General features: G+C 40.1%; 1 protein-coding gene across 6 annotated transcripts; it reads right to left on the bottom strand.

Annotated features, from left to right (window-relative positions):
- Positions 1-67: 67 nt before the first annotated feature.
- Positions 68-27662, bottom strand: LOC123770301 (uncharacterized). Of its 6 annotated transcripts, none has more exons than XM_069339868.1 (14): positions 27315-27662; positions 19240-19509; positions 16715-17397; positions 13784-13878; positions 12907-13036; positions 12166-12250; positions 11489-11631; positions 10663-10803; positions 9709-9841; positions 8883-9121; positions 7576-7690; positions 4762-5022; positions 1837-1969; positions 68-894 (listed from the first exon to the last, which is right to left on the bottom strand). In XM_069339868.1, the coding sequence occupies exons 2-14, from the start codon at positions 19262-19264 to the stop codon at positions 645-647; spliced, it is 2433 nt and encodes an 810-aa protein (XP_069195969.1). In that variant the 5' UTR covers positions 19265-19509; positions 27315-27662; the 3' UTR covers positions 68-644. The 6 variants fall into 6 exon arrangements, with proteins under 6 accessions (XP_069195969.1, XP_045617977.2, XP_045617975.2 ...); XM_045762021.2 differs by lacking the exon at positions 27315-27662 and adding an exon at positions 25163-25314; XM_045762019.2 differs by lacking the exon at positions 27315-27662 and adding an exon at positions 25116-25137.
- Positions 27663-27885: the final 223 nt, after the last annotated feature.

Here is a 27885-nt window from a genome sequence, read left to right as displayed (position 1 = left end):
TGGGTGGGTAGAAGGCCTATACCTGTATATTGTGTCAAACTGTAATATGATAAATTAGACATTAAAATTTAGTTTCGTAGTTATTTAACTTTATTTCCCTCAAATGGCAGAGAATAAAAATTTGTTCAGTCGGTAATCCATACGGCGTAGAAAAAATACAATAGAAACAAAGTACAAACAATTAGCAGTCGTCAAAAAAAATGCATTAAAATGTTTTCATACCTTGACAAATTTCTTCAATAAGGTTAATCCCGAATTTGTTAATTTTAAAATTTACACATTTTTCAAGGCAAAATTTCCTTTGAAATATGTTCCGATCCCCAATGCATTTTAAATAATTTCGGCAACGGCTATATTTTTCACAATGAGAAGGAAAACCTACACAATACCAGTATTTTTCACAATGAGAACAGCATTACAAGGGCAGTACTTTCTCCAGTCAAAACACTTGACACTTCCGTGTAATCGTGATTCAAAACCCAAATGTTCTCAGGTTTCAAGACCTAAGTAAATGTTTCTAGACGAACCACAATCACTGCTGAATAGACTACAGTTTTTAGTTCATCAGTTCCATTATATACTCAAAATATCGCAAAATTAAGCCAGTTGTGGCTATTAAGAGCAAGTAATGCTACAAATAATTGTCACCAGAACAAACCATATATTGAATTCCTAGAGTGGATCTCCTCCTTGGTGGGCGGTGTTTGTACACAGTGGGTGCCGGTGATGGCGAGGTCATGATGGGAGCTGAGCCAGACGGCTGTTTTGTCTGCAAGAGCGCCATTAGACAGCATAGATCCAAACTGCTGCCCTTGGTGCTGCTGTGTCACCGTGTCTCTGCCATCGATCACGCTCTGCATGTCATCACTTTTGAATGTACTGGTTGAAGCAACACTGAAATTGGTATATGATTTTAAGTTAAAAAATATCTTTTGAGAAACTTTAATGCTGGATTATTCAAGACCCTTATCCTTTGCTAAACTTTGATTTAGAGGTGCAGTTCTCTAGTACATATATATAAACTTACTGTAATCCTGAACTCTTGTCAGAAATTCACGTATACATGAAAGTCAAAAACCGTTTATTGCGGCTTTACTGATCCTGGCAATGATGAGGCCTTTGATTAAAAATTAAGATCCTAATTTCCTGTTCATGAAGATATATTTTTCCTAGTTGACCTTGGGACAAAAATTAATTATACTTATATTTCCTAAGTCGTTCTTGAGATTAATATTACTTCACATTCACAGACTGGAATTCAGTACTCTAAAGAACATATACAAATTCTAAAGCTCTTGCATGAAAACTAACCTGAGGAAGGTTATGTGAGCTTGCACTGTGGAATAACCGAGTCAATTTTTATATTTTATATATATATATATATATACTGTATGTGAGAAAGCTGCATGAACACGCAAGCCATAGATCACTAAGAACTCTTTGACCTGGCCAGGATTCGAACCCATGCCGTCCAGGATCACCCCTAAACGTACACAGTACCGTGACCACCGCACCAATGATCGAACATTGGTGCGGTGGTCACTGTACTGTGTACGTTTAGGGGTGATCCTGGACGGCATGGGTTCGAATCCTGGCCGGGTCAAAGAGTTCTTAGAGATAGATAGTGAGAGATTTGGGAGCGTTTGGGAATACAGTTGTTCCCACGTTGACCTCGTCATGCAACCCCGATTGACTTTGCTACGCATGAAAATGAGCGTCAGTCGGCAAACAAATGATGTATTGTCCAAAAGATAAAAAGAGGACCGTAGACTTCATAAGAGATACGATCTTGATCATCTCAGACAAGACATGCCTCTTCCCCACTCTAGGACTCACCTATAACAGTCTGGTTCCTTGTCTTCAAGATGATGACAGTCCACGCTAGGATCCTCGGCTACACTGCGCATATCCGCCTCCAGATCATCGTCCACAGTACGGCAGGACAGCGTCCGTGACCTAGTCCGCGAGGCTGACAGTACAGCGAAAATTTAATTTTATTACATTTTTATATTCATCTCAAATTATAATTCAACACCTTTGGCTGTAATCTAAGGCCCCTGTAATTTAATTATGTAAATCTGGCATTCAATATTCAAACTTCAAAATATATTCTGCAAAAATATATAATTTTCTAATTACATAGAACACAAAGAAAATCATTATACCACATTATTAAGTCCATTTTGGCCAAACTTTTTGCTTCATTAATAATACACTTATTGGTTCCTGTTGTTAATATATTGGTTAGATTTTTTTTATTTATAAATGAACAACAAATATTCAGGATTAATTTCCTGCGCCGTGGGAGATTACACCCTTCCCAATTTTAATCCCTCCCTTTCCACCCAAGAAACAAATTAGAGATCAGCCCAAGCTTCGTCTTTAGGCAAAGCTCACCGCCTTACGCCATACTGATGCTCTGGCCTCCAAGTATTTTCTCTCAAATCATATACACTGATGGTTCCCTACACCGTCCTACGAGTGCACCTGGAAGTGCAGTTGTACTGACAATGGGCGATGGCTTATATTTGGAGTGGGGAGTCCGTATAAACAACTCTACCTTTCAGATCGAACTATTTACCTTGCTACTTGCACTAAAATGTGTACAAGTTCCCAAACTAAATATATTAATTGTAAGTGACTCCTTATCCTTAATTGCTCTCAACTCTTTAAGACATAACTAACATGCTTCTGTCTGAAGCTAGACACAAAACTAAATTATTAATGATGGTAACAGTCCATTTCAAGTGGGCTCCATCTCATGTTGGCCTCCGAATGCATGATAAAGCTTATGAGTTAGCCAAAGAATCTGCCTTTAAAGGAGAAATTGAGTATAACTTTGGATTGTCAATAAGCAGTCTGAGAGCAATAGTACACCAAGAACTTCAACAAAATCTTGTTGATCTGAGGCAAAGTGAAATCGACACCAGTAATTCCATCTGTCATCATGCAAGAGGAGCCACACATCTATGGATCATCCAATAAAATCAGCAGACTTATGGATAATAATAATAATAATAATAAATTTATTTGCAAGAAGGTACAATGGGTTGGCGAGATTACACGAGATTGGTACATTTACATTCATGCGAAGCCACTAACACACTTAGCGTTTTGGGCAGGTTCTTAATCTGACCTATCAGGCAAGATGAAAGGGTACATTGTAGCAAGGTTTTTATAACAACAAATAACTACAACTTAAGTTGACAGCGGTGATTACACTGGTAAGGATGTGTGTCAAGTACTAATATTGGGGAAGTGGGTAGTACAAGATACAGTGAGAGTTTGAAGCACAAGGTAGGAAATTATGAGGATGAAATTAGGTACTTTTTGGTTTACTTTTGAACAGGGCATGGGTTGAACAATTTTTTTTATTTAATCAGGGAGCGAGTTCCAAAGACCGGGCCCTTTTATTTGCATGGAGTGTTTGCACAGATTTAGTCTGACTCTGGGGATATCAAGGAGATATTTATTTCTGGTGTGGTGCTCATGGGTTCTATTACATCTATCAAGAAAAAAGCTCAGAGCAAGATTAACATTTAGGAACAAGGTTTTGTACATGTAGATAGCACATGAGAATGTGTGGAGTGCGTATGTTTAGCATGTTAAGGGACTTAAATAGAGGGGGCTGTGTGTTGTCTGAAGGCGTTTGTTATAATTTTGATAGAATTTTGCCGATTGGTGATAGGCTTGAGGTAATTTGCAGTGGATGAACCCCCATGCACAGATACTCTATGTTACTACAGCTCGGCTTAGATTGTTACAAATATATCCAGGAATTTTCATTATATGCTAATGTAGACCTGATCAAATGTAAACGGTCAACAAAATTATTCGCACACCCTCCGTCACTATGTGATGGAGTACGAAAAGATACGCGAATTCAAAGAACTCTATAACAAATGTTCAAGAGGTGTGTAAATATTTCGTTCAAAATGATCTGCTGCCAGAAGTCTTGGCTAAATATCCCCAGTTTTCTAACTGTAGGTAATAACAGTAACCTATCCATCGATGCCCACTGGATGGGGAATAAACATATCAATTGTGACACTAGCCCTCCACATATGTCAGTTGCTTAAATTAGAAGCTGTACACTAATAAGTCGATTAAGGCAGCGTCTAGGATGCTCACAGACGTAGGTTCGAATCCTCGTCACGGCCCTTGTGGATTTGTTCTTAGAATCTGTACTTGTGGTCGGTCTCGAGCCCATTGTTAATGTGACTATGTTAGTTGTTTAGTTTAGTTCATTTATTATGCACCCCATACCCATCTTGTGGGCGGTAGTGGAAAGGGTTACAGAGGCACATAATGGGCTCAGGGACTGAACCCCACAATTCATTTAGCTAAGCAAGTGACTATGTGTGCATTGCATTTTGTAACTAGCTCATCAAGATTGTATCTTGCTTAGCTAAATGAATTGTGGGATTCAGTCCCTGAGCCCATTATGGGACTAATACTTTCCACTACCGCCCATAGGATGGGTATGGGGTGCATAATAAATGGACTAAAAAAAATGAAGATTCATCCAGACTAAGTTAGAGATGATGGATACTAGGATGAAAATGTCAGTACACTGTACTGGGTTTTATTCAAATTAACTTATAAACTATCAACAAATTTCGACAAGTCTACAACTATAGCAGTAGTGAAAATATCAGTGAAAATGTTCACGGCAAAAGTATTTCAGAATGGAGGAACGTGTAGGCGCCTCCACTTTAAAGGTGGTATTGGTACTGAAGGTTGAAGATGATCATCACTAACCTGCCGTCTTGAACGTATCTAGTGACCGAGCGCTCTTGAATGTATTGACCGACCGAGCGCTCTTGTAGGTATTGGCCGACCGAGCGCTCTTGTAGGTATTGGCCGACCGAGCACTTTTGTAGGTATTGCCTGACCGAGCACTCTTGAAGCTCTGCTTGCTACGCATGGAGTGACGAATGTCACCTCCCCCATTCGCCAAGTTTCCTCCGGCCTCGCCTCCAAGTTTCACTTCTCCATTAGCTCCAGCAGGAGCACAATCTGCTGGGTAGTAGTAAAGTCAGAATACTGCAGAACCTGACTGGGATCTACCATTAATCCGTAGACGACAGACAGCCTGCATCAACTGTCCAACAAGACGTTTTCGAGGCCATAGATCACCCTAGAAACGTTGAGAATTTGGCTCTGCTGAAACTGTTATAAAATACTAACATTTTATTTCACTAGCTATTAAAAGAATGTTGGAGCATTATCACTCAAACTTACCCAAGAAAATATTTGGGTTCAAGACAATTTATTAAATTTGTTTTAGTTTACCATAAAATATCTACGATTTTCTTTGAATCCTACATGACAAATTTAAAATTATGGGTTAACTTAAAATGTTTAAACCTTGGAATCAGATTATATAATTATGTACATCCTTGGGTATAGGATTTTTCCACGTTTCTAATATTTAAAATTTATTTGACAAGATAAACCCATACTAAAACAATAATATATTATTCGAATGACTTACATTTACCCACAGTAAATGTAAATTTGTATTAAATGCTTCCGAGCGTCAACTATATTTCCATTATTGACTTCAAAACAACGAAATTTAAGTCTAGTCAAACGTAAAAATTATGACAAGTACCTAATAGATAGTGCGATTTTATCAAGAGCAGTTTATCAAGACAAGTTCAAAGCTAAAGATAAGTAGCGGGCAGCTGATCAAGATAGTAGATGAGAGGACGACGCAGTCCTTAGCCCAGTGAGGCAGAACCAACCTTGTCTGTCTCCAGTGATAAGCAGGCACATAACGAAAGGGGTAATACATAGAATAATAGTGGGCCGAATGCAGGAATGATCTTTCAGCACGCTCTGGGAACAATGTCAGGAATTTAATTTTTTTCTACACAATTCCAGAAGCCTATTGCATACACTGAAGTTAAGACTCCCACAATCATTGTAATCAGTGAAACATGAGGACCAGAGACATAATTGAAGAGAGAACTCCATTTTCCAGAATAGCATACCCACTAAGAAATAATAAGAGCAGATGGTGTGATGCTTTCTATAAAAAGAGGACTTTACGACTGCAACTTTTTTTTTTGTTAAGCTTAGGTATACACAGAAATGTGCTGCTACCCTATTCTATATGAAAGATTACACAGTGTAGATAAAAAAAACTAGCTATAAGTTCATCTAAAACACGACGGGTTCCTCATAATCTAAGGTGCAATATACTGGCTCAAAATACTAGTAAACCAACAGTGGAAGTGTACTACAAAGCAGACATCATCAGATGAAGTTACAGATCTACATAATGAGAAATGTTATAGCTGAAGTCCAAGCTCTTATAATAGAGGATTTTAACCATGAGACAATATTACTGACTGGGTGAATCTAACATCGTAATTCTAAGGGGCAACAATTTCTGGACCTAGTACAAGTCATTTCTCATATGCCCAAAACATTCTGCGTATTAGTGCTTTTATGTTAAGGACATTTCTTCTACGAATTCTCCAGTCATTGATCAAATTTATGGACTATTCAGGACAAATTAATAAACAGCCTGCTTGCAGTCCTCGTCGTGGTCACTAGGTAATTTCAGGTAAATACTGTAATAATAGTATTATTTAACATGTTACAGATCCCATCCGAGGTAACAGCAGTCTAGATCTTGTGCTAACGTCAAAAAAGGGCATGACCTATGCAATTCAGGTAGAGGAGAAGCCTCATGTGACCCACTCAATATAATTATAAGAACCCACAAAGGTCCAGGATGATGACTTCCCAAGACAAATGGCATAAGAATATTACAAACCATATTATAACATTTTGCAGATGAACTCTACAAATTATTTCAATATTGACAAAAGCAGGAAGTTGCATGTAGCGTATAATGCACATTGCAATATATTATCAACACCATCATACAGCAGATTAATGAGTTACAGGAAAGAGTTTTCATTCAACAGTCATTGAAAGTAACACAAGTACATTTAAAACAAATAGGAATAGTCAAACGAACCATTGATTTGAAAGAAAAGAAAATGGTTATGCAACGGTACAAGTCAATGATGCGCCCCCATCTGAACTACTATATCCAATCATGGATATCTACCCTCCGAAGCCGTACATGCCAAGCCATTACTGCAGTTCAAAATCAAGCTGGGAAAAAAAAATACAAACCAACAAGCCGCCTATCTCCGTCGAGATCACTACAGATATTTATAGTTTTATATTTACCTGGCGGCCTCCAGGTAAATATAAACCGTAAACCAAAAGAAATCTTTCACCCAGTGGGCACAATATCCAAGCATGATATTGCTTCGACGTTGAATCTACGTTAATGGCATTAATTTGGCGCTACGTTAATGACATTAATTTGGCGCTACGTTAATGACATTAATTCAGCGATAGTGTGCTCACTAAAGCATCAGCCACTAGACGTTAGGTCCTCGTATCAGTAACTTACCCTGAAGGTCAGCATTCCCAATCGGTGATAAATTAGTTAAAAATAAATTACTTTAAAATATTTTAATCAACAAATTCTAAAATTTACAAAATACAAAGACGATCCCAATGAATAAAGAGGACGTAGGGTACCTGGTTCATCCCAGGGAAGTGGGTTAGTAGTTAGCATGAAGAGGTAGAGAACAGCAGCCGGCGCCACCCCCGCCAAGGGAACCAGCCACACTCCCACCCACCCGTCCTTCACACCCTGCAACATGACGTTTGAGACACCTATCAATAAAAATGCAACAGGCATCACGGTAATTATAACATTTCAATCTGTTAGAAAAACAATCTTAGTGACTGAGGGTCAAGTAATTTACTACTAGTAGTAAATTCTATCATGCGTTGTATAGAATTCATACTATCATGCAAGAAGACCAACACATCTATGAAACATCGAATAAAATCAGCAGACTCCTAGATGTTACTACTGCTCGTCTTAGACACCGTTTTATCTTTGGGAATTTGCGTTACCTGCTTATGTAGATCTGACCAAATGTGAACTGTCGGCAAAACTATTCGCACACCCTCCGCAACTATGTGATGGAGTGCGAAATGCTAAAAAAAATGTAATTATTTCAAAATGGGTACCAGAAACTACCAGACATTTTAGCCAAAAATTCCCAATTTGCTAACTATTGGTAGTAAAAGCGGATGATTGTAACTTTGCACAACCTGCCACTGGATGAACTTGTGGCTGAATATGACACACTGAGGTGGTGGTGGGAGAGGGCGTGCAGGGTCAACACAACATTTATGAGGCTAGCTCACCACGTTTGTAAGCTGCTTATACAACCCGTTCTCGCAAATTCGTAAAGTCAATATTGACTTATTAACTACGTGCATAGGTGATATACTAAACATAATAGATACCCTTAAAATGATTCATAGAAAACACCGACCTTACCTAACCTTGTTAGTATCTTAAGATAATCATCTTATTGCTTCGTAATTACAATTAATACTTAACCTATACCTATTATAGGTTAGGTAATAATTGTAATTACGAAGCAATAAGATGCTTGTCTTAAGATACTAACAAGGTTAGGTAAGGTCGGTGTTTTCTATGAATCTTTTTAAGGGTATCTATTATGTTAAGTATGTCACCTATGCACATATATAATAAGTCAATATTGACTTATTAAATTTGCGAGAACGGGTTGGCTTATATTACACACTGCACTTGTGGTCGCGCTCTCACTCATTGTTTATATAACAAAATTCTGCCAACAGTTCTTCCTACGGCTGCCATCGTCCTCTTCTAATAAATAGTTTGATCAATTGGTGGAAAAAAGGTTGTTTGAATAATACAAATGGGTTAAGGACCAACAGTTGAGAAATTTATAACACTCTTAAACATCAAGATTCTTTAAGGCAAGCTACGGGAGGTGTCTCACCTGAGCCAGAGCTGTGACCACCAGGGGGCTGATGGCGGCGACCAGCACACCAAGCACATCGAACACCTTGTTGAGTCGCCATACCTGCCAGGGTGCCATATCGTCCATGTTGAGGGTGTAGCCAGCTCGTGCCACACTCAGCCCGAAGGCCGTGCAGGCTACAGTAATCATTAGCCCTTGCGTAGAGTACATCCCCACTGTAGCCATGACTATAGTCCCTACCGTCACTATGACGCAACCTGTCAGGACAACACTAGACGTGTGTACATACCGCCTTATGCATACATGAGTATATTATACATATATGTGTACTACATTATACTAATATGACATGACAATGATTATCCATAAAGGAAAATTAAACTAGAAAATTCCTGAAGTACTTTCGTGTTAACACATACCAAAATGTTTGTTGCCGTTATTTTAGATTTAGCTACTCAGAACAAAAGTTGCAAGTAGCACGGGCTATGGTAAGCCCGTAGTGGACTTACCTGGCACAGGAGCGGTGCTGTGTAGACCCCAAGATGTTAAACAGTCATATATATAATATCTCCACTCCCACATTAGTAAGGAGTGCACATGGTGATGGTGGGAAAGACAGGGTAAAAGGCAGACCAAGCGGCGAACTTAACAGAAATGCAATACTCCGATACAGAATGAAGAAATGTATATGTAACACTCAATCTTCCGTAATATGTTGATTGTGATTAAATGAAGGGGAGAAGAGAAGGGGTGGGATGGATGGGGTAACGCACAAGGGTGGAAGGTTGGTCATGATAATTAACAAGGATAAGCGGTGGTGGGACGTAGCAAAATCGAGACTTACCCGTGATAACAGGAAAACGTCGACGATTGAGAGCAGTGAGGCTGGTACCCTTAAGGGCGACGTGAACGAGGTGACACAAGGAAACACTGATCCCCAGCGCTGACGTAGTTGCCAGAGCCAGATGCCAGCCACGCTGCAACACACACCCACAGCTTCATTATACTGTAACAAAGCTCCTCATATTCACTGGGATACGTGTCTTGGGATGTTAATTAGAAAATGTTTAAACGTGAAAGTCATCACACAAAAATGGACCCCACACAACCTTCGAGAACAGATGGCAACAAGCGACTGCTGTTGTTAGTAACCTACTGTCAGGGAGAAGTCTTCATTATATTTGTCAATACTAACCACGTTTTCTCCGGAGTTTAAAACGACAAAACGTTGCCGAGACTGAGTGGCAATTTGGAAATGTAGACGCGTGGTTGAATGAAACTACTCTAGAGGCTTTTTATGATACTTTACAACAAAGTAAAACACAATCCTCCTCCCCGTCTCATCTTTAATATAGTGGCGTAGTATTTAGACATTTAAAAACTAGTAATCATCGATGTAGACACAGGAAAAGTACAAACTGGTTGCGTTGGTTACAAGAAAACTTTGGCCTGAAGAGTCCATTCAACTTCGGCTGTGGAAGCACTAATTAAAAATGTGTTCAGATTTAAAATTAGGCATCAAACTTGTATTCTAAACTTTGACAAAGTTTGGCATGAAAATTGTGACAGTGTCAGACCACGGAGGAAGAATTGAAACGTGAATTTCCTTAAGTACTTTCTAAAAATAGTTTTAATTACTTAATCCCATACGGATCTACACAATGCTAAAGCCCTACCATATTGGTATATTACTTCCTCTAGCCCTACCTCAGCCATGTTTTCCTCAGTCCACATGGCAAACAAAGAGAGAACCATATTTGTATACTTGTGGTTACTTTCCGTGAAGGAGGTTACTTACAAGGGATGGGCTGCCAATGACGTAGACGAGGCAGAAAGGCCCGCCCACCAGGAGTGTGTGCACCATCCAGGTGTGAGACATGTGCACGCCCGCGCACGCCCACACCGCCCGGCTTCTCAACACCTGCCCCCACGACACTTCCTGCAATACAATCAGTACTTACACACTCGCAGTTTCACACATCTGGTATCATGACCTGTTTACTATCTGCCGACAAAAGCTCATCATAACAAAGCATTAGTTTATCCGTGACTGTCTTACACAACCCGTCTTCATTAACAAACGCCAAATGTTCGTTAATCCAGCCGTAAACCCTGTTATGAGTGAAAAACTTTACACACGACTTTCAACTGATAGCGCATATTTCTCCAACAGTACTTCATTCACGGCCTCTGTTCTACTCGCACTTCCATAAATGCTTGTCACGTACTGTGAATACCAGCAATTGCCAACAGAACCTAACCACCTAAGTTAGACTTAACTATTCAACGCATTCTAGTATGTAATATTACCTTATATTTGATAAATTACAAGTTTTGAATACTCATTGCGTTAAAATGGATGAATACGCCTTTGTATTGGGCCGCCGCCTGAGCAAGCCTAGTCTGAGGCCTTATTGATCGACACCCATTTCTAACTACACACAAAATCTGTAACCTTTTTATAACAAATTACTTGATTGTGTATTAGCGTTAATTTGCTTAGTACACTGTACGACTAGCATAGGAGCAGTTTAGCGTAACAGGAGGAGTAGGGAGCGTACCCTTAATACACCACATTGCATTAGTTGTGGCGGGGCAGCATGAGGCAGACGAGCGTGACTTACCTTGTGAGGAGCGTGGTGGTGGCGGGGCAGCATGAGGCAGAGGAGGGTGACGGGGAGGGCCAGGCCACCCACCAGGTATGTGGCAATGTACCACTGCCGAAGACCACCAAGTCCTCCTCCCAGGATGGTGCCCAGGTATGGCCCTACCAGTACAAGCAAGCCTCAGTCTTCTCGATGCGCAATTATTGGTTTTGAAAACATTCTTTCGAAATATAAACAATCTTATCTGCCAAGTAGTATTATCAAATTTCAATGAATAATACAATTTAATTTACATCCACAGCAACATTTACAAAAAACTATTTTACATACATAAAATAATTCACACAAGTAAACTGCAGGTTTCTCCACTTTATAATTAGCTTACCAAGTAAATCATATTTGAATAGCCTTCACCAACTAAGTTTTTACCGCCATAACACTTCATTTCTCAATTAACAAGACTAAGACATCATAATATTTATACACAGCGAACACCAAAAATATACTTTACAATCTCAAGTTGTGCCATTACATATCCTTGAATGAGGATATGTAACAGAGTGCACCGCATCTATAGCCTATTCCCTTACCACAATTACTTGTACCTTGATACCTTTGTCTTATCAGAGGTATTATTAGGTATTAACTGGGGCTGACTACACCAGCTAAGGTTCGCCCAATTGGCCAAGACTCACCGGCAAAGACGATATAGGGAGCGACGGGACGGTGCTTGTAAGGTGTTCCCTCCAGCACCCTGGCCACACACGGGAAGCTCACGCCCTGTAGATTAGGTAGCATTAATTTACGCAACATATAGTTACTTGGTACAAAAGGACAAGTTATGACATTCGTAATTTCGTATATAGTTACTGCAACACTATTACAGGAATGGAATTTAGTAGAGATAATCTAGTACACTGCAAACAGATTTTAATATTGTGAGGCATCGTAATGTTTCCCAAGACCACAATGGCCGCAAACGATTGATTACTGCAAAGGTTAAAGAAAACTAATTCTATTTAAATACCGCATATATTATGTCGTCCACAGGGTACAAATTCACGAACTTTAACTTTGAATCAACTAGAGCCCAACCGACACACAAACACCTTCCAGTATGGCTCTGAGAACATTATGAGATGAAAATATGAGTATGAGAACATTCTGGAACAACGAGTCTGCAGTTTTCGCGTACAGCCAGGAGGATACCCTGCTGGTGACAACAGAGCAAGACAATGAAACCTTTATGGTAAGGGCTAACTATACTTCATAACTATAATTATAGTTCTGAAGTAACTATAGATAACAATACTAACGATACTTCATCAGTATCAGTCTCTCGCTCAAAACTTGAAAAAGAAGACATGCACGGGGGCCTTGCACGTGCAGGTAGCAACACACGAAGGGAACACCATTAGAAGAGTTGAAGTACTCACCTGGACGGCGCCGAGGAGTAGTCTGGAGGCCAGTAGCAGCCAAGGTCCTCCCAGAGATGCAGCGTGGGTGAGGAGCCCCAACACTCCCGCCACGCCCACGGACCCTGCCAACACCACCGCCGGGTCAACCCTGCAACACAAATCCTGTATTTCAGAGGTGTACCCCCACCCCCCTTCTTGGCGTTCTTCCTTTGCTCTACCTGTTATCACGCCTTCCATTATTTTCTTAAACCTTTAACACAATTCTTTATACGACACAAGGCGAAAACAAAAGAATCGACAATTAACAGTAATATTGCACATCCCGCAGTTTTAGCCAATTTAGCGAGACTAAAGTGGTAGGAGAGGCTGGAGGAGTACCGTGGAGCAAGAGGAGTGATGTTACATCTGCTCTCAACTGGAGCGGTGACAATTTGGTATGCCAATGAGCCTGGCAGTTTTCCTTCAATGATCCTCTAGAAGAGAGATCAAGTCGCGCACAAGTAAATAGAAGTCAGCGGCACAGGGGTAATACATTTTTGAAAAAGGTCAATAATGATCACAACCACTGGCTGACCAAAGACTGGAGCTGACACTAACAAAACTGAGGAAGAAAGTTATAATTTATGAATTTTAACTGTTAAAGACTGCAATTTAAATTCCCAGTTCCCTCCCTCCTGGCTGACAAGGCTAACCGAGTGGTAGAAGAGAATCACGACTAAATCTAGACCCCTGCTAGTAACAAAGTTTACAATACGTCTAATTATTAAAATTACAAGGCACACACATTAAGCATTATACGAGTATTATGCGCAAAATAATGGATCGTTTTCATATGAAAGAGAAAAGGGTTAGAAAATCTAAAACCAATTAACATCCTAAGTGATGTCATGCTGACCTGTGGATGAGTTGATGAGCAAGTAGCGCGGTGAGGAGCCACGTCCAGTATACAGCACTGAGGACTACACCCTCCAGCAGCAGTGACCACTCCTCCTGCAGGCAGGCACCGTCTTACTACCCTCACACCGCCTCCAAACTCGTGTCAACCAATAAGGTTTAAATGTGCATAATTTGTATAATATGTCTTAACTGCTATGATGAATGGCGTGTTTAAGAGTGTAAACTCAGGTATACTCTATGACATTTAAGTAGTTTACGAGAAAAATTTAGTTTTATTCTTGTGAAAACAATATATCGATATAATATATTACTGAATATATTGACCATATTCCCAATCGCAGCACTAACAAATATATTTTTTCAGGGGGGCGAGGGCATTTTATTATTAGAAATTAAAGTTCGAAAGAAATATTGATAATTCTATTTACCAATGTTCTTAAAACAATTGCATTAAAAAATGCTACCTTAGAGGTGGCCATTCATATACATAATGCTAACCAGCATATATACATTTTATCAGGTAACTGTGCTATTCTGAGACATTGCATCATGAAAACTCCACATTTGTATAGTCAGCAAAATCACCTTTCATAATTGTTTACCTGAAGGAAATTGATTGAAATAAGTTTATTGATGTAAAATACACACAAAGGGATGAGGTAGCTCAAGATATTCTCACCCCGTTCAGTACATCGTGTTAATACATACATATACACACATCACAAACATATTACCAAACATTCTGAGAGATAAACATCTACATTTCCTACAAGAGATACTTACATATTCGCACAGTGAGCATTGCACATGTAATTGCCACTGTGTAATATATATATTTCCAGCGGCTGATCCAGGATGTTAGGCGAGGCACCACGGAATTTTCGGAACAAAACACACACCAAAAAACATGAGAGAAAAAATAAACAAAAAATCTACTCTGCCACAGAAAAAACGAAAGACTTCTGGAGGTCAGAACACATTGGTGGGGTAACTTGCAGACGAAAAATTGTCTTAAATACGAGCAGTGATCAGACTAAATGTAGCCGCCTCGAGCTTACACAGACGATTACGTACGTGAACATGCACACTAACGTACACGCGCACGTACGTACACGTGAAGACAAGAAAAAGAGGTGATATAATCACTACATACAAAATAGTAACAGGAATTGATAAAATCGATAGGGAAGACTACCTGGGACCTGAAAATTTAAAAACAAGAGGTCATAGATTTAAACTAGCTAAACACAGATACCGAAGAAATAAGAAAAATCACTTTCGCAAGCAAAGTGGTAGACGGTTGGAACAAGTTAGGCGAGAAGGTGGTGGAGGCCAAGACCGTCAGTAGTTTCAAAGCGTTATATGACAGTGCTGGGAAGACGGGACACCACGAGCGTAGCTCTCATCCTGAAACTACACTTAGGTAATTACACGTACGTACGTACACACACTTCAGGAACCTGTACACCAGTTGATTGACAGTTGAGAGGCGGGACCAAAGAGCCAGAGCTCAATCCCCGCAAGCACAAATAGGCGGGTACACACGAGTGTGGCGTCTACGTCAAAACGTTCGCCCCCGACATACTAACACGAGTTTGTTGACAAAACATTGGCGTTCTTGTAACAACGTCCGGCCAGTTGCGCATTTGAGGGTCTTTGTAGCACAGTTGGGATCGTTCTCAATTCACAATTTGGAATCCCGGGTTCGAATCCCAGCAGAGACATAAATGGTTGGGGATGTTTCCATCACCTAATGCCTCTGTTCACCAAGCAGAATATATTTGGGAGGTAAACTCTTGTGGAGTTGCATCCTGAGTAGTAGTAGTTTGACCCTGGGGGAGACACCTCGGTACAAGCCTAAGGTGCGTGTATGTATTAGGCGTTTAGGATCTGTTAATTATTTGTATTTGTAGTACGTGGGTGCTAAAGCATTTATAAAGCATTTCCTTCCTATTAAGTTAGCCAGCACTAAGTAATTATTAAAACAATGGGAAACTGTAGCACCATCAAAGTCGCAGGATAATCAAAAGGCGCTAAATATCACTAAGGCTGCCAATACGAGAACAAAAGAGCACAAGGCGAGTGATATCAAAGGTGTCTGATTCATCAAGGCGTGTATCAAGGGGGCGAGGGATAGGCGGGAGGCAAGAGACACGTCCTGGAAGTAGGCCCACTATAAAAGAAAGGCTCAAACGTTATCGGCTTACGGGCTCACTATAGCCCGTGCTACATCGAAATTTCTTGAGTTGCTAAATCTAAAAAATAAAAACAAACTTATCGGTTTGGGGGCTGGTTAATTATCGCGCATTTAGCTCTAGTTTATGATGGCTGCACCTGTGGTGACTAGAATCAAAAGGATTGGGCTATCCGAGCAGGGTTATCTTATCACTTCAAACAAGTCTTAATCACTGTTACATAAACCTTCAAAAATTTGAAAATTTTCCTAGGTAGTACAACTCCTCACGTCATGAAACTAAATATTTTATGTTACACCTCTTACTGAAAGTAATTACGCAACTTTCTGTTTCCCTTTCAAGTTTTTAGTATAACGTTAAACGGCTGTTTAATGTTACCTTTAATTTCTCAATTAAATTTTGATGCTACATCAGTAGTTTGTCTGATCCAGTGCAGTGAAGGTATTAATATTAACCAAAGTGTACATCTGCTAGTCGGTAACCAAGAAATGGGGCTGTGCAAGTTTTTTCTTAATGCCTTGTACAGTCAGTGTACACTGTTCAGCTGCATTAAAATTAATGGTTTCTTTGGGAGATCTAGTATATACCATGAATATCATCTGCCTCATGTACATAAGAAAATCAGTCAAGCACCACGCAGACAATTCTAATTCATTGTTAAACAACATACATCAAATATTCAAAATATTAACTACGAACAACTACATTTTCAGCAAGTGACCTCACTGACTCACCTTTAGGTCTGTCAGGTCCTGGTCCTGCCAGTGGCTCGGTGGCTTCAGGAAGTCTAGAGAGAGCTTCACGGCACCCACACCCAACGGAAAGTGCCTCGCCCACTCTTCATTTTGGGTAGAGTTTGATAAAAGTGTCCTCTGAGTCAAGGCATATCCTGCAAGCTGCTGCTGATCCTCATCATCAACTCCTGATAAATCTGTTTCTCGAATGACTCTACTATCTTTTCTCCGTGCACTTTTAATGTGGTCTTCTTGAACTAATAAATCATTACGTCTAATTTTCCTTGGTATGACATGCAATATTTCCTGGTGGTGGCTTGTAGGTGAAGCCTGCGGACTACTTGACTCCCGACGCCTCAGTTCGAGGATCTTGTCACCCACTAAAGAATCTCGTATTGGGTTTATACTTTCGTTTACAGAGCTTGCGAACTCTTGACTAGATATTCTTGGGATTATTGGGGCGATTGTAGTAAAAATACGAGGTGTTAGAGGAGATGTAGACCTATGGTATGTATGAGTGGAGAGGCTGGTGGCGACAGTGGTGTCTGCGAGGTCTATGGTGGTGGATGATGCGGGCGAGGATGGAGGGAGGGCAGCGATGACGGGCAATGCAGTGATGAGGGAGTCTCTCAGCCCGTGGTGCACCAGCAGGGCCGCGCAGCACACACACACCCGTAACCAACCTGCCGAAGATCACTTACAAGGTTCACACTGCCTCCAGTCTACTCCTTATCTAAAATGACCAGCTCAAACTATGCTCCCGCACACTCCCTTCACCATGACATGCATTCAAGACTTTATTATAACTGCCTGTATTATCGTTACATCATTTACCCGAGGGCCACCATCACTAGTGACCTCAACGAGCACAGGAAGCCGGCGGCGTGTCAGAAGTTCCCACCATTATTCTTTAGGATTTTTGGTGCATTTTCGCTTTGAAAATGCGTAAATGTTTTGGCATTTACGGTTTCGGCGGATACAAGATTGTACGGGGCTTCACCCCATGGGTAAAAAAACACCTGTTTTTTTCTATACACTGCTACTTCAACTTTAAGCTGTCGTTCCTTGCATAACATTGAATTTTTAAAGAAATGGTTTGAATTAATATCTTCAATTTGTTTACAATTGTAAATATCAGTCCTATCGTCGAATCTGATTTGTAGCCGGCCCTGGAAAAAGCACCCCTCCACCTTAATCTGGTAGATGGAAGCTTTTCATGCATTGCACTAAATATAGATAGCGTCAACATGCAACATCTACAAAGTGAGCTAATTTTTTGTAGCTGGCAGCCTTGCTCTTTTAGAATCTTTTGGGGGTACATGTCATTTGAAGCCTTACACTTTTTTTTTACATTGAACACTATCTGTTAGTCTCCCTCAATGTTCTCAATTAAGCCTACCACTGCTGGAAGTAAACTGAAGAAACTATCAAATCGTCCCATCCTGCATATATAAAATATATATTTAAACTAGAGTAAATTTTACAGTTACATATTTAAATTAGTACTGTACTGGAATTACTTTTGGCTCCTCAACTGCTAGCGAGGCGAGACGTTTAAAACACGTAAGGACTGGGAGGTCAACCTGGGAGGGCTCTTCCCTCTACTGCCAGTGTCACCAAGTGTGATCCAGGGGCCAGATTCACGAAAGCACTTATGCAAGCACTTACGAACCTGTACATCTTTTCTCAATCTTTGGCGGCTTTGTTCCCAATTATTAAACAGTTAATGAGCTGCGAAGCACCAGGAGGCTGTTTATAACAATATCAACAGTTGAATGGGAAGTTTTCATGCTTGTAAACTGTTTAATAAATGTAACCAAAGCCGTCAAAGATTGAGGAAAGATGTACACGTTCGTAAGTGCTTTCGTGAATCTGGCCCCTGGAACCTTAGCTTGCACCGATTTAATCACAATAGTGCATCATCGCTGCTGCCATCAAAAGATATTTCACAATACTACCTTAATGCTGCACCTAATTCTCAATATGTAACTATTATACAATTTTGTGTACAAGTTTTGCCTAGCATTCAGCTCATTATCAAGAAGAGTAGTTTTTACTTCCTCGTGTTAATATATTACTGGCTAACGAGTGCTGCACAATATATCCTGCAATAAGCAAGCAAATTGAGGGAAATAAACTTTTAGAGCGTGGGCTTGGGTTGGGGAAGTAACCCCCCCCCCCCCCCCCCGCAGAATGATGCTTAGAATCGGGTCGTTTACGTATAGTAACTTTGAGTAATCACTTGTGACGTGCGCATAACGCATGAAAATAAATAAATAAATAAATTATTATATATATATATATATATATATATATATATATATATATATATATATATATATATATATATATATATATATATATATATATATATATATATATATATATTATATATATATATATATATATATATATATATATATATATATATTTAACCTGCCAGCCTAGAGCACGGCAGCAACCAGCTATACTGTTTTTTATACATAATATTCTGCCTTCCTGACGAGTATATATATGTTGCTCACCTCCCTCATCAGCAAATTTCTTCATATTGCCAGCGTATGGCGTGGGTGGTGAAGTTGAGGTCCAGCCAGTACTGCCACTCAGGTGCTGCGGCCCGTCTGGCCTAGGCTACACATGGTGTACCACAACACTGGTGTGTTGACAGGGGGCGCGGTGGTCAAGGTGGGGACTAGCCAGATAGGCTCAGGTGTTACTGAGGTCGTGATGGGTGAAGCATGGTCCAGCGCCGACTGTAGCCATGTACCCGGTGGTCAATCAAGATCCCGCAGTAACTGCAATAAAATATGGTCTTAAACTAGAACAAAATATTTTGACGCCAGATATGCCGACCATACTAAAAGGGCCGAACTGCTCTCTCACAATATTTGATCTCGTGACCTTGAAATCAAGTGCAACACATAAGGCAGTGAACACATTGAGATATTCAAGCTTATAAATTCATTTTCTGTGCCTGAACAATGCATGTGTATGATATACATAATTGGGCAACATATCAAAGAACTCCATCCACAGATAAACTGATTAAATTTAAGTGTTTTCTAGCTGTAAGGTCATCTCTATGCGATGTAATTAGAGATGTTTACTTCCAAATTAAAACATAACTATAAACATTATCTGCATTAACCTGTTTTTGCCAATCTTTTCGTTTATTGTTTAATATAAATGCCTATTTAGGTCGTGTAGCTATTTCGAGCCTAACGAATTTTTTTAGCCCAATTTGTTAGTAACATGCAAAAGTCATTTTATTCTTCATTTATAAATATTTTTATTCCTTGTTTATAAATATTACAAATAGTTCCTAGGACAGGTCTCAGACATTCCAATTGCAAAGATTTGTTTCGTACTTCACTACTTACCTTATATGCCAATACATTTATCAACCCTCTTTCGTTGTTGGATAAACTAGTCAAATGTTCATCATGCTATGTACAAGTTCTGACCTCCGTTAACGAAAGATGTGCAAACAACTGACGAATCGGTTGGAACTGGAAAACTAGTTTACCATGCAAGAGCTGAAAAGCCTTCAGCAGCAATCAACTACAAACTCAGCATCCCTCGTCACGTGTCTTAGGACAATTCTAAATTTCTGAATTACGGCAAGATTTAATAACTCGTGTATAATGAAGAAACTAGTGTTCGTTTTTGTATAAATAGTTTATTAGGATACATTAGTCGCAGCGATAAATAAATCTGAGCCTAAACCGTATTAAATACATAGCATGCGTTGCCCCCCATGATAGATTTACTGCACATGCCAATATGAATCGCGCCTAATTATTGAAATGACGCGTCACAACGCAAAATGCCACCTTTTATCTTTTATTTTAATACATTAATTATTTCCAAAATAATGTCTTATATGACGTAATAAATTATCAAAAGACGACAGCAGACAAGAAAACTGTAGCTATAAAACATGTAATCAAGAGATATATCTCGCGTATAATAACGATGGATAGTGACACTATACCTCTTGCGTAGTGTTCCCGCGAACACTTTTGTAAACATTGCGGGTGCGCTGTTTCCACACGGCGTTTAGTCATCAACGAAGGTTAAGCTATATTTATGGCCCTGGTACTGGCGAGGAAGATATGTACACACCAGAACCCCCATCGAACTCTGCAACCCCCCCACCCCCCGGACCTCGGTGCCACGCCACAGCTTCCATTTTTTTTGGTGGGGGAGGGGGGGGGGGAAGCCATAGCATCTTCCCCCCCCCCCAAGATTCAAAGAACCACCACGCCCCTGCCTTCCCCCCACCCGAGGAAAATCGCCACGCCCCTTCTCTCCAACCCACGACACCCCCTACTTCGGAAACCCTCAATACCCCTACCTAATTCCTTAGGAAAACCACCACACCCCTTTCCTCCCCAGCTCCTTCCTCCCCCCCCCCCCCCCCGGGAAACCCGCCACGCCCCTTCCTCCCTCCCTTGGTGTACACCACTCACCTCGGTGCACTTCCGTCGCCTTGAATGTTAGACAAAAATGTAAATAAGCAGGTGTTATTACGTCGTGCGCGCACATTGTATCCACGACCCTCACTTGACTGACGGAGCAGAAAGAATATCTTATATTTCGACATCTGAGTGCATATTACCAGGTTTTATTGGGTTGGGCAGACACGGAGGAGAGGCTCCTAATCCAAATTTTCTGAGCGTGTCTGGTATATACAGATAGCTAGTTACGAGTTAAAAGGATCATAACATTTATATGGTACCTGCACCTTATCCCCCTTTACCCTGCAAGGGTTACATACATTTCACCTATGTATTGTGTCGGCTAAAAGCCGATTTAGTCTTTAAGGCTAGGCGCTGGCATGGAAAGTTAACGAGCGTAAATCCTAACTTTACGCTCTTTGTAAAGTTTGAACCGACAAGATTTAACATTACTTCAGTTAAATATACGCGGTACATAAAACTAATTATTTGTGCGTAGAATATCAAGGCGCACATTCAGGCAGGTTCTAAATGTTAGGATATTACAAGTATAAATACGACGGTAACAATACAAGGTCATAACTCGTCCTCGGACCAGTTCCTGTGACTTGCACTTCGAATCTTACCAAAACAACGTCAAGTGAAGCTTCATTCTTCCTATTAAGAGATATTCGCTTCAAATCGTAGAGAAATATATACTAACTTTTGCCTAAATATATTATCTATTTATAAATTAAAGTAACTTCAACTGTTTTAAAGAGAATATGAGCGTTAAAAATAGATCAGAATTTTATACTTATACCAATCTTCTTGTTCAGGATTTTCTTGTTACGAAACTAACGTTAACTACGGATACTATAAGCAAATATAGTTCTCTATCGTAAATTTGAGCAACCAAGGACGTCTTACGAAGTCTCAAGAAAGCATACGTTGAAAGATATAAAAAAAAAACATTCTTACCTGGATTACAGAGACATTTACAACATTCGATGTAACGTGCGCACTGACTTGTACAAATAAGAGCAGAACATTTCCACTACAATAGGATTGCGTCTTGGCTTAACGTCAGAACACTCTTACAGTGAGTCTTGCCAAATAACTCAGTCTGTCATGTACTCGTGCAGCAAAAACAGCGACACCCTCACTCCACCACACTCGGAACACTACTGACCCTGGTCGTTCTGGAACTGATGCCGTGTGGGGGTCGAGCATAACAACAGGCAACCTTAGAAAGTCGTTAGACTTTGGAGCCCTAATTCTGGTATGGTACACAATCAATACCCAGCTAATAAAATGAAGAGGAAGAATACATCTTTAGTTTAACTGCATAGGGTGGTCCAGAATATAAATTTTGAACTCTAGAAGTATCTTTTATCCCTGAACATTTTTATTATATTTTTGTTGCAAAGGGGCGACGAACGACTCATTCAAATTTGTAAGGCAATGAAGAGGGTATCATGACAAACAGATAGTTGAATCAACGTGAAAATACACAGGATACTGTTGCCGTTGTGTCCTGGCAAGGGGGCGAGGGTCATGGCTGCGAAATCTCCCCCTCCGCTGACGTGGCCAAAATAACTGTCCTGGCCTAAATGTTACGATAATTCACTGTCCTGTGGTGTGTTATATCCCGAGGATATATGGACTTCTGGACAGTTCTATTGTATAGTATAATATGGAATATTTTTTTGAGTGGATGCTTGGAAATTATTTATATGAATGTAAATTTTGACTTACAGTTTAAAATGTTTAAGTTATTCACTAAGACTATCGAGATGTAATGTAAATGTGTTTGACCTAATGGCGTATACGCATCCTCTACAACAGGGAAAAGATATGTGGCTGGTTTTTGTGTATTCCACAAATTAAAAAAAATAACTTTTAGCTTCTTTGCAAGTTCCTCACTCCAGAACAAACTACCACACAGAAGATGTGATATGTGACCACCATATATAGATGTATTCTTTGTACGAACATAGAACTTCTAACTCTTACCACCCAAAATACGCCAAATTTTAGAATGCATTTTGACAACAGGCTGGTGACCAATAGTCACTTCATCAATTCAAAAATCTTGTAAACATATGGCTAATAATACAATGTTATTCTAATAAAAATATAGAATTCTCATACTGCTACAGATAACTGTACAGCAAAAATGCAAAACTTAAAACACATAATGTGATGTGTAAACAGAAAAGTAGCTTATTGCAAGTCAAGAGGTGGAAAGGCTATCAGAGAAGACCAATACAAAGTTATGACAGATAGTGAATGCGTAAGAGAGAGACGGTTGGTGGGCAGCGAAACTTTGTGGCTCGTGATAGGCTACAACCACTCAGCAAGTCTAATGATTCAGAAGTCACCACTGTTGTCACGCAGGACGAGCGTCTACAAGTCTTACTGCATAAAAGTGGTATGCAAGTTCCTGAGCCACACCGCTATTCCCCAATACTCCCTCTTCTTACTGATGCATCTCTTTGTCTACATGCATAAGGACAAAAATGATCCTGGACTTGTTTGTAAAGCCGTAGAATCAGACTGTAAGTCACTATATTTTCACTAGATAGAAAACCCACTTGTAACTCTCTCAACATTATACAGTCTATCTTTAATAAGAAACTCTGCCACTAATCCGGAGAAAGGCAAGGGTTTTAACTGTGCAGAATATAAACAGAATTACATTAGTAAAAAATAACAGAATTACATTAGTAATTTTTTTTAGACAATAGTCTTGTCATCAGTTGTTCTGAAGATCAAACGGAATTTTAAGAGATTAGAAAAACACCTTAATCTGTCTGCAAAAGGTTGTTACGCAACATTACTCGTTCACTGCAACCATTCAACACTAACTAATTTAGCCGCGATAGACAGAATACTCTAAGTTATGGACAGTTTTAACATTTTAATTTCCAAGCTAAGCTGAGTAGTAGTCGATCATAACCTAGTAGTAGTTGATCATAGCCTAGTAGTAGTTGATCATAGCCTAGTAGTAGTTGATCATAGCCTAGTAGTAGTTGATCATAGCCTAGTAGTAGTTGATTATAGCCTAGTAGTAGTTGATCATAGCCTAGTAGTAGTTGATCATAGCCTAGTAGTAGTTGATCATAGCCTAGTAGTAGTTGATCATAGCCTAGTAGTAGTTGATCATAGCCTAGTAGTAGTTGATCATAGCCTAGTAGTAGTTGATCATAACCTAACAAGGCATATCAGCATAACTTTGATAAGAGTTAGCCCTCGAGAAATGTTGGAATACCCTGAAGACATCAGGAAGAACGACTTTAAAAGATTTGCTCTTTTTGGTTTATTTAGTAATCTCATGTCTAGTAGGATACAAAGTTGGATTATTCAATAACTTATACTGACATGGCTTCTTGGTGTATATAAAATCACGAACATGTGGAGTTGAAACAAGAAGATATTTAATGAAAGTATCTTTAGCTGAAAGTCAACTGAACGTGAAGAACAATCCCCGCGCTTGAAACAAGCTACTCTTATGATGGAGATAGAGTCCTTTGTAGAGGGAGGGGGGACAAAGTCCTATATGAAAGAAGGGGTGGGGCAGAGTCCCTTTTGAAGGACTTCACTGGTGTATTACTGTCACAACAGCTACTTCACTAATGTATACTACATTAACACTAACTTATTTACGAAGGTTGTAATTCTGTCATTAACACTTCTTCAATTACGTCTGTGATCGACGATAACACAGCAGGTGGGACTTCACTAGCACGGCTTAGGTACTAGGTGGAGTAGGTGGGAACTCCTAGAACGTTCCTGGTACGAGGTGAAGCAGGTGGGACCTCTTAGCACGATCCAGATACGAGGAGGGGCAGGTGAGATCTAGCACAACCTAGGTACGATGTGGAGCATGTATAGGACCTCCTAGCACGGCCCAGGCACGAGATAGGACTTAGCACGGCTCAGATACGAAATACACTCACCCTATCACCCCTTCACCACATACTGATACACTCCACCCGGCTCCTACCTGCCGTCGCTTCTTATCTTCTGAACACCCAGCGCTTCTTATCAAAGACCTTCAAGATGTTATTATGCCACATATAGGGTCTTGCGGGACGACGGCGCTGTGATTAAGTACCGTGTTCCTGCTGCTACGGGTAGCGGCAGAGGGGGGATCTCGTAGTACAGTTGGCTTCGTTCTATTCTCTCAATCGGAAATTCCGGGTTCGAGTCCCGTGACTCGAACGGGCATTAGGAAACGCGGGTGCGTTTCTTAATGCACCTGTTCGCCTAGAAGTAGGTACCCAGGAGTCAGTTAGCTTAATTGTTGGGGGTTTGCATTCTGGGGAGGGCGTGTAATTTCGATCCCTTGGGGGGGGACCTAACAAGGCATATCACGACCGTAAAAGGAGCAATGCAGTTTGGACAATAAGTAGAAGGGCAGTGCTCCATTAAGTGTCCGTGAGTTAAGCGTGTATGGCCAATACACAATCTTGCCAGAGCCGTTTCCCACCGCCGGTTACGGTGGTAGGAGGAAGATCATGGAGAACACACTTCTCTTAAGAGCACGCAGTTTGTTACCAGTAACAGAAGACCAACAACCGTGCCATGCTGTCGGGTTGTTGGGTAAAGAGTCCCTGACTATTAATGACTTTTGTACAGTCAGTCATGGTGTATTGGTCACAGTACTCGATATGCTAGTGCCTTTGGAGCGCCAGGCTATCTAAGGTTCGAATTCTTCACGAGGAAGAGTTTTTCGGTTACATATGGCTTGTGGTTTATGCAAATTTGTCGTTTAAATATATAATGAAATGTATGTATATAATGTGTACAGGTATATATAATTAAATATATATTTTATATACATACTGGTTGTTGGTTGGCCATAAAACCTGTGCAGATAATGTGTGAGAAAACTACAGTAATAGGCGATCGTTGGTGTAGTGGTTATGGTACCGGTGCTGTTGGTGGCGAGACTTCTGCATCAACAACAGTCTTTCTTGTGCTTATATTTTTAAATATGATAAAAAGGGCGAGATCAATTATTCTAGTCCGGACCCTCTCTAATTTTCTTGTTTTTCTTCATATGAGAAGAAAGATGAAAAATTAACTCTTAAAACGATCATTTTATAATTTTATTTGGGCTGTCGCCAAGAGATACGTTGTTAAATGTTGTTATCATTATCAAAGGCAGGGTTTGAATGGTTACAAGTTGTTTTTGTTGCCAGAGATAAGGAAGTAATTATCAAAAGAAGGCACCAAGCCTGTAAGGCTGCCTAGGATGAGTTGAATGTGAAGTACCTCACTTATGGGCCAATAGGCCCACTCCAACTTGCCAATATCCCAAGTTTCCATGATGGCTGGGGCAGTATATTGTATGTTTCCTCGTGTTTTCGAACAAGGACTAACGAAACGCCTCTCTTAGCATCAGGCTAAATAAAATTGGAAGATGAACTTTGTAAAGTTATTTTTTTTTTTTTTTTTTTTTTTGAGATATATACAAGAGTTGTTACATTCTTGTACAGCCACTAGTACGCGTAGCGTTTCGGGCAGGTCCCTGGAATACGATCCCTGCCGCGAAGAATCGTTTTTTCATCCAAGTACACATTTTACTGTTGCGTTAAACAGAGGCTACAGTTAAGGAATTGCGCCCAGTAAATCCTCCCCGGCCAGGATACGAACCCATGACATAGCGCTCGCGGAACGCCAGGCGAATGTCTTACCACTACACCACGGAGACTGTTAAATTTTGAAACTTCCTACTTAAGTGAAAAAAAAAATGAGAAGATTCGGGTTAGAATCACTGATCTCGCATTATTTTCTTCGAGGATGTGGGTCCCTTCAATTGCACCAGTGGTGGTACCCCTAAATTTATATTATATATATATATATATTATATATATAATATATATATATATTATATATATATATATATAATATATATATATTATATATATATATATATATATATATATACAGTATATATATATAATATTTTTCAGTTTTGTTTTTGTAATTTAAACTAATGCAATAACGATCACAAAAAAACACTGATCCAAGAATGCGGAAAATTTTATGTTTACCTCTCCTTTTATCCATTAATATACTTCTAAGGGATAATTTAAACTAGCTGGACGAAGATTTACATGTGACAATGTCGCTGGGCAAAATGTATTTACCTGGTGCAATGTCGTCGCTGGGTGATATTTCCTTGTGGCGGTCGAGCATTTACTTTGTAATTCTGTAGTTTGGCGAACATGTTCCTGTTATGATGCCCCACTGGGGGAAAAGTTACCTACGGTGATGATGGTGGTTTATGGACCGAGGCGTCAGAGGTTCCGTATGTACCCCTCAAAGGGTAAATCCCAAAGCCGTGTGGCTAAATGAACGTCGCCTGTTGCCGGAAACGTATGCGCCTTGCGGCTAATAATCACTGATAGGCAGATGATTGGAAAGCCCCAAGAGTTCCTCAGGGATGCAAGCACTTGGCCCCCACCCCACACAGAACACTGGGTAGTCAAGGCAAAAATACGACTCCTAAACTCGTACCCATATGGGCAAAACGAAAAAAAAAAAGTTTCAAGTTTCCTTCGGCACAGCAAAACCTACTGCCCACCTGCTGGTCTGAGGGCCCACTAAGACCCGCCAACTGTCGACCAAGCCGGCGCCGGCTCCCTGCCCGAACCACCAGCCAGAAAACGTTCAAAATTTATTAACTTTTCTGTAAACCCCATACGATGTGCGTGCCAG

The sequence above is a fragment of the Procambarus clarkii genome, chromosome 42 (assembly GCF_040958095.1).
Source record: "Procambarus clarkii isolate CNS0578487 chromosome 42, FALCON_Pclarkii_2.0, whole genome shotgun sequence".
NCBI lineage: Eukaryota > Metazoa > Arthropoda > Malacostraca > Decapoda > Cambaridae > Procambarus > Procambarus clarkii.
This window is presented reverse-complemented; position numbering and strand designations above follow the sequence as displayed.

Bases quoted from the DNA above. Each gene is read 5' to 3' on its own strand.
- LOC123770301 (XM_069339868.1), bottom strand. From the start codon at position 19,264: ATGAAGAAATTTGCTGATGAGGGAG. The intron at 17,398-19,239 runs GTGAGCAACATA...GATCTTCGGCAG, and splicing joins GAAATTTGCTGATGAGGGAG to GTTGGTTACGGGTGTGTGTG. The intron at 9,122-9,708 runs GTAAGTCTCGAT...TTGTCCTGACAG, and splicing joins ACGTTTTCCTGTTATCACGG to GTTGCGTCATAGTGACGGTA.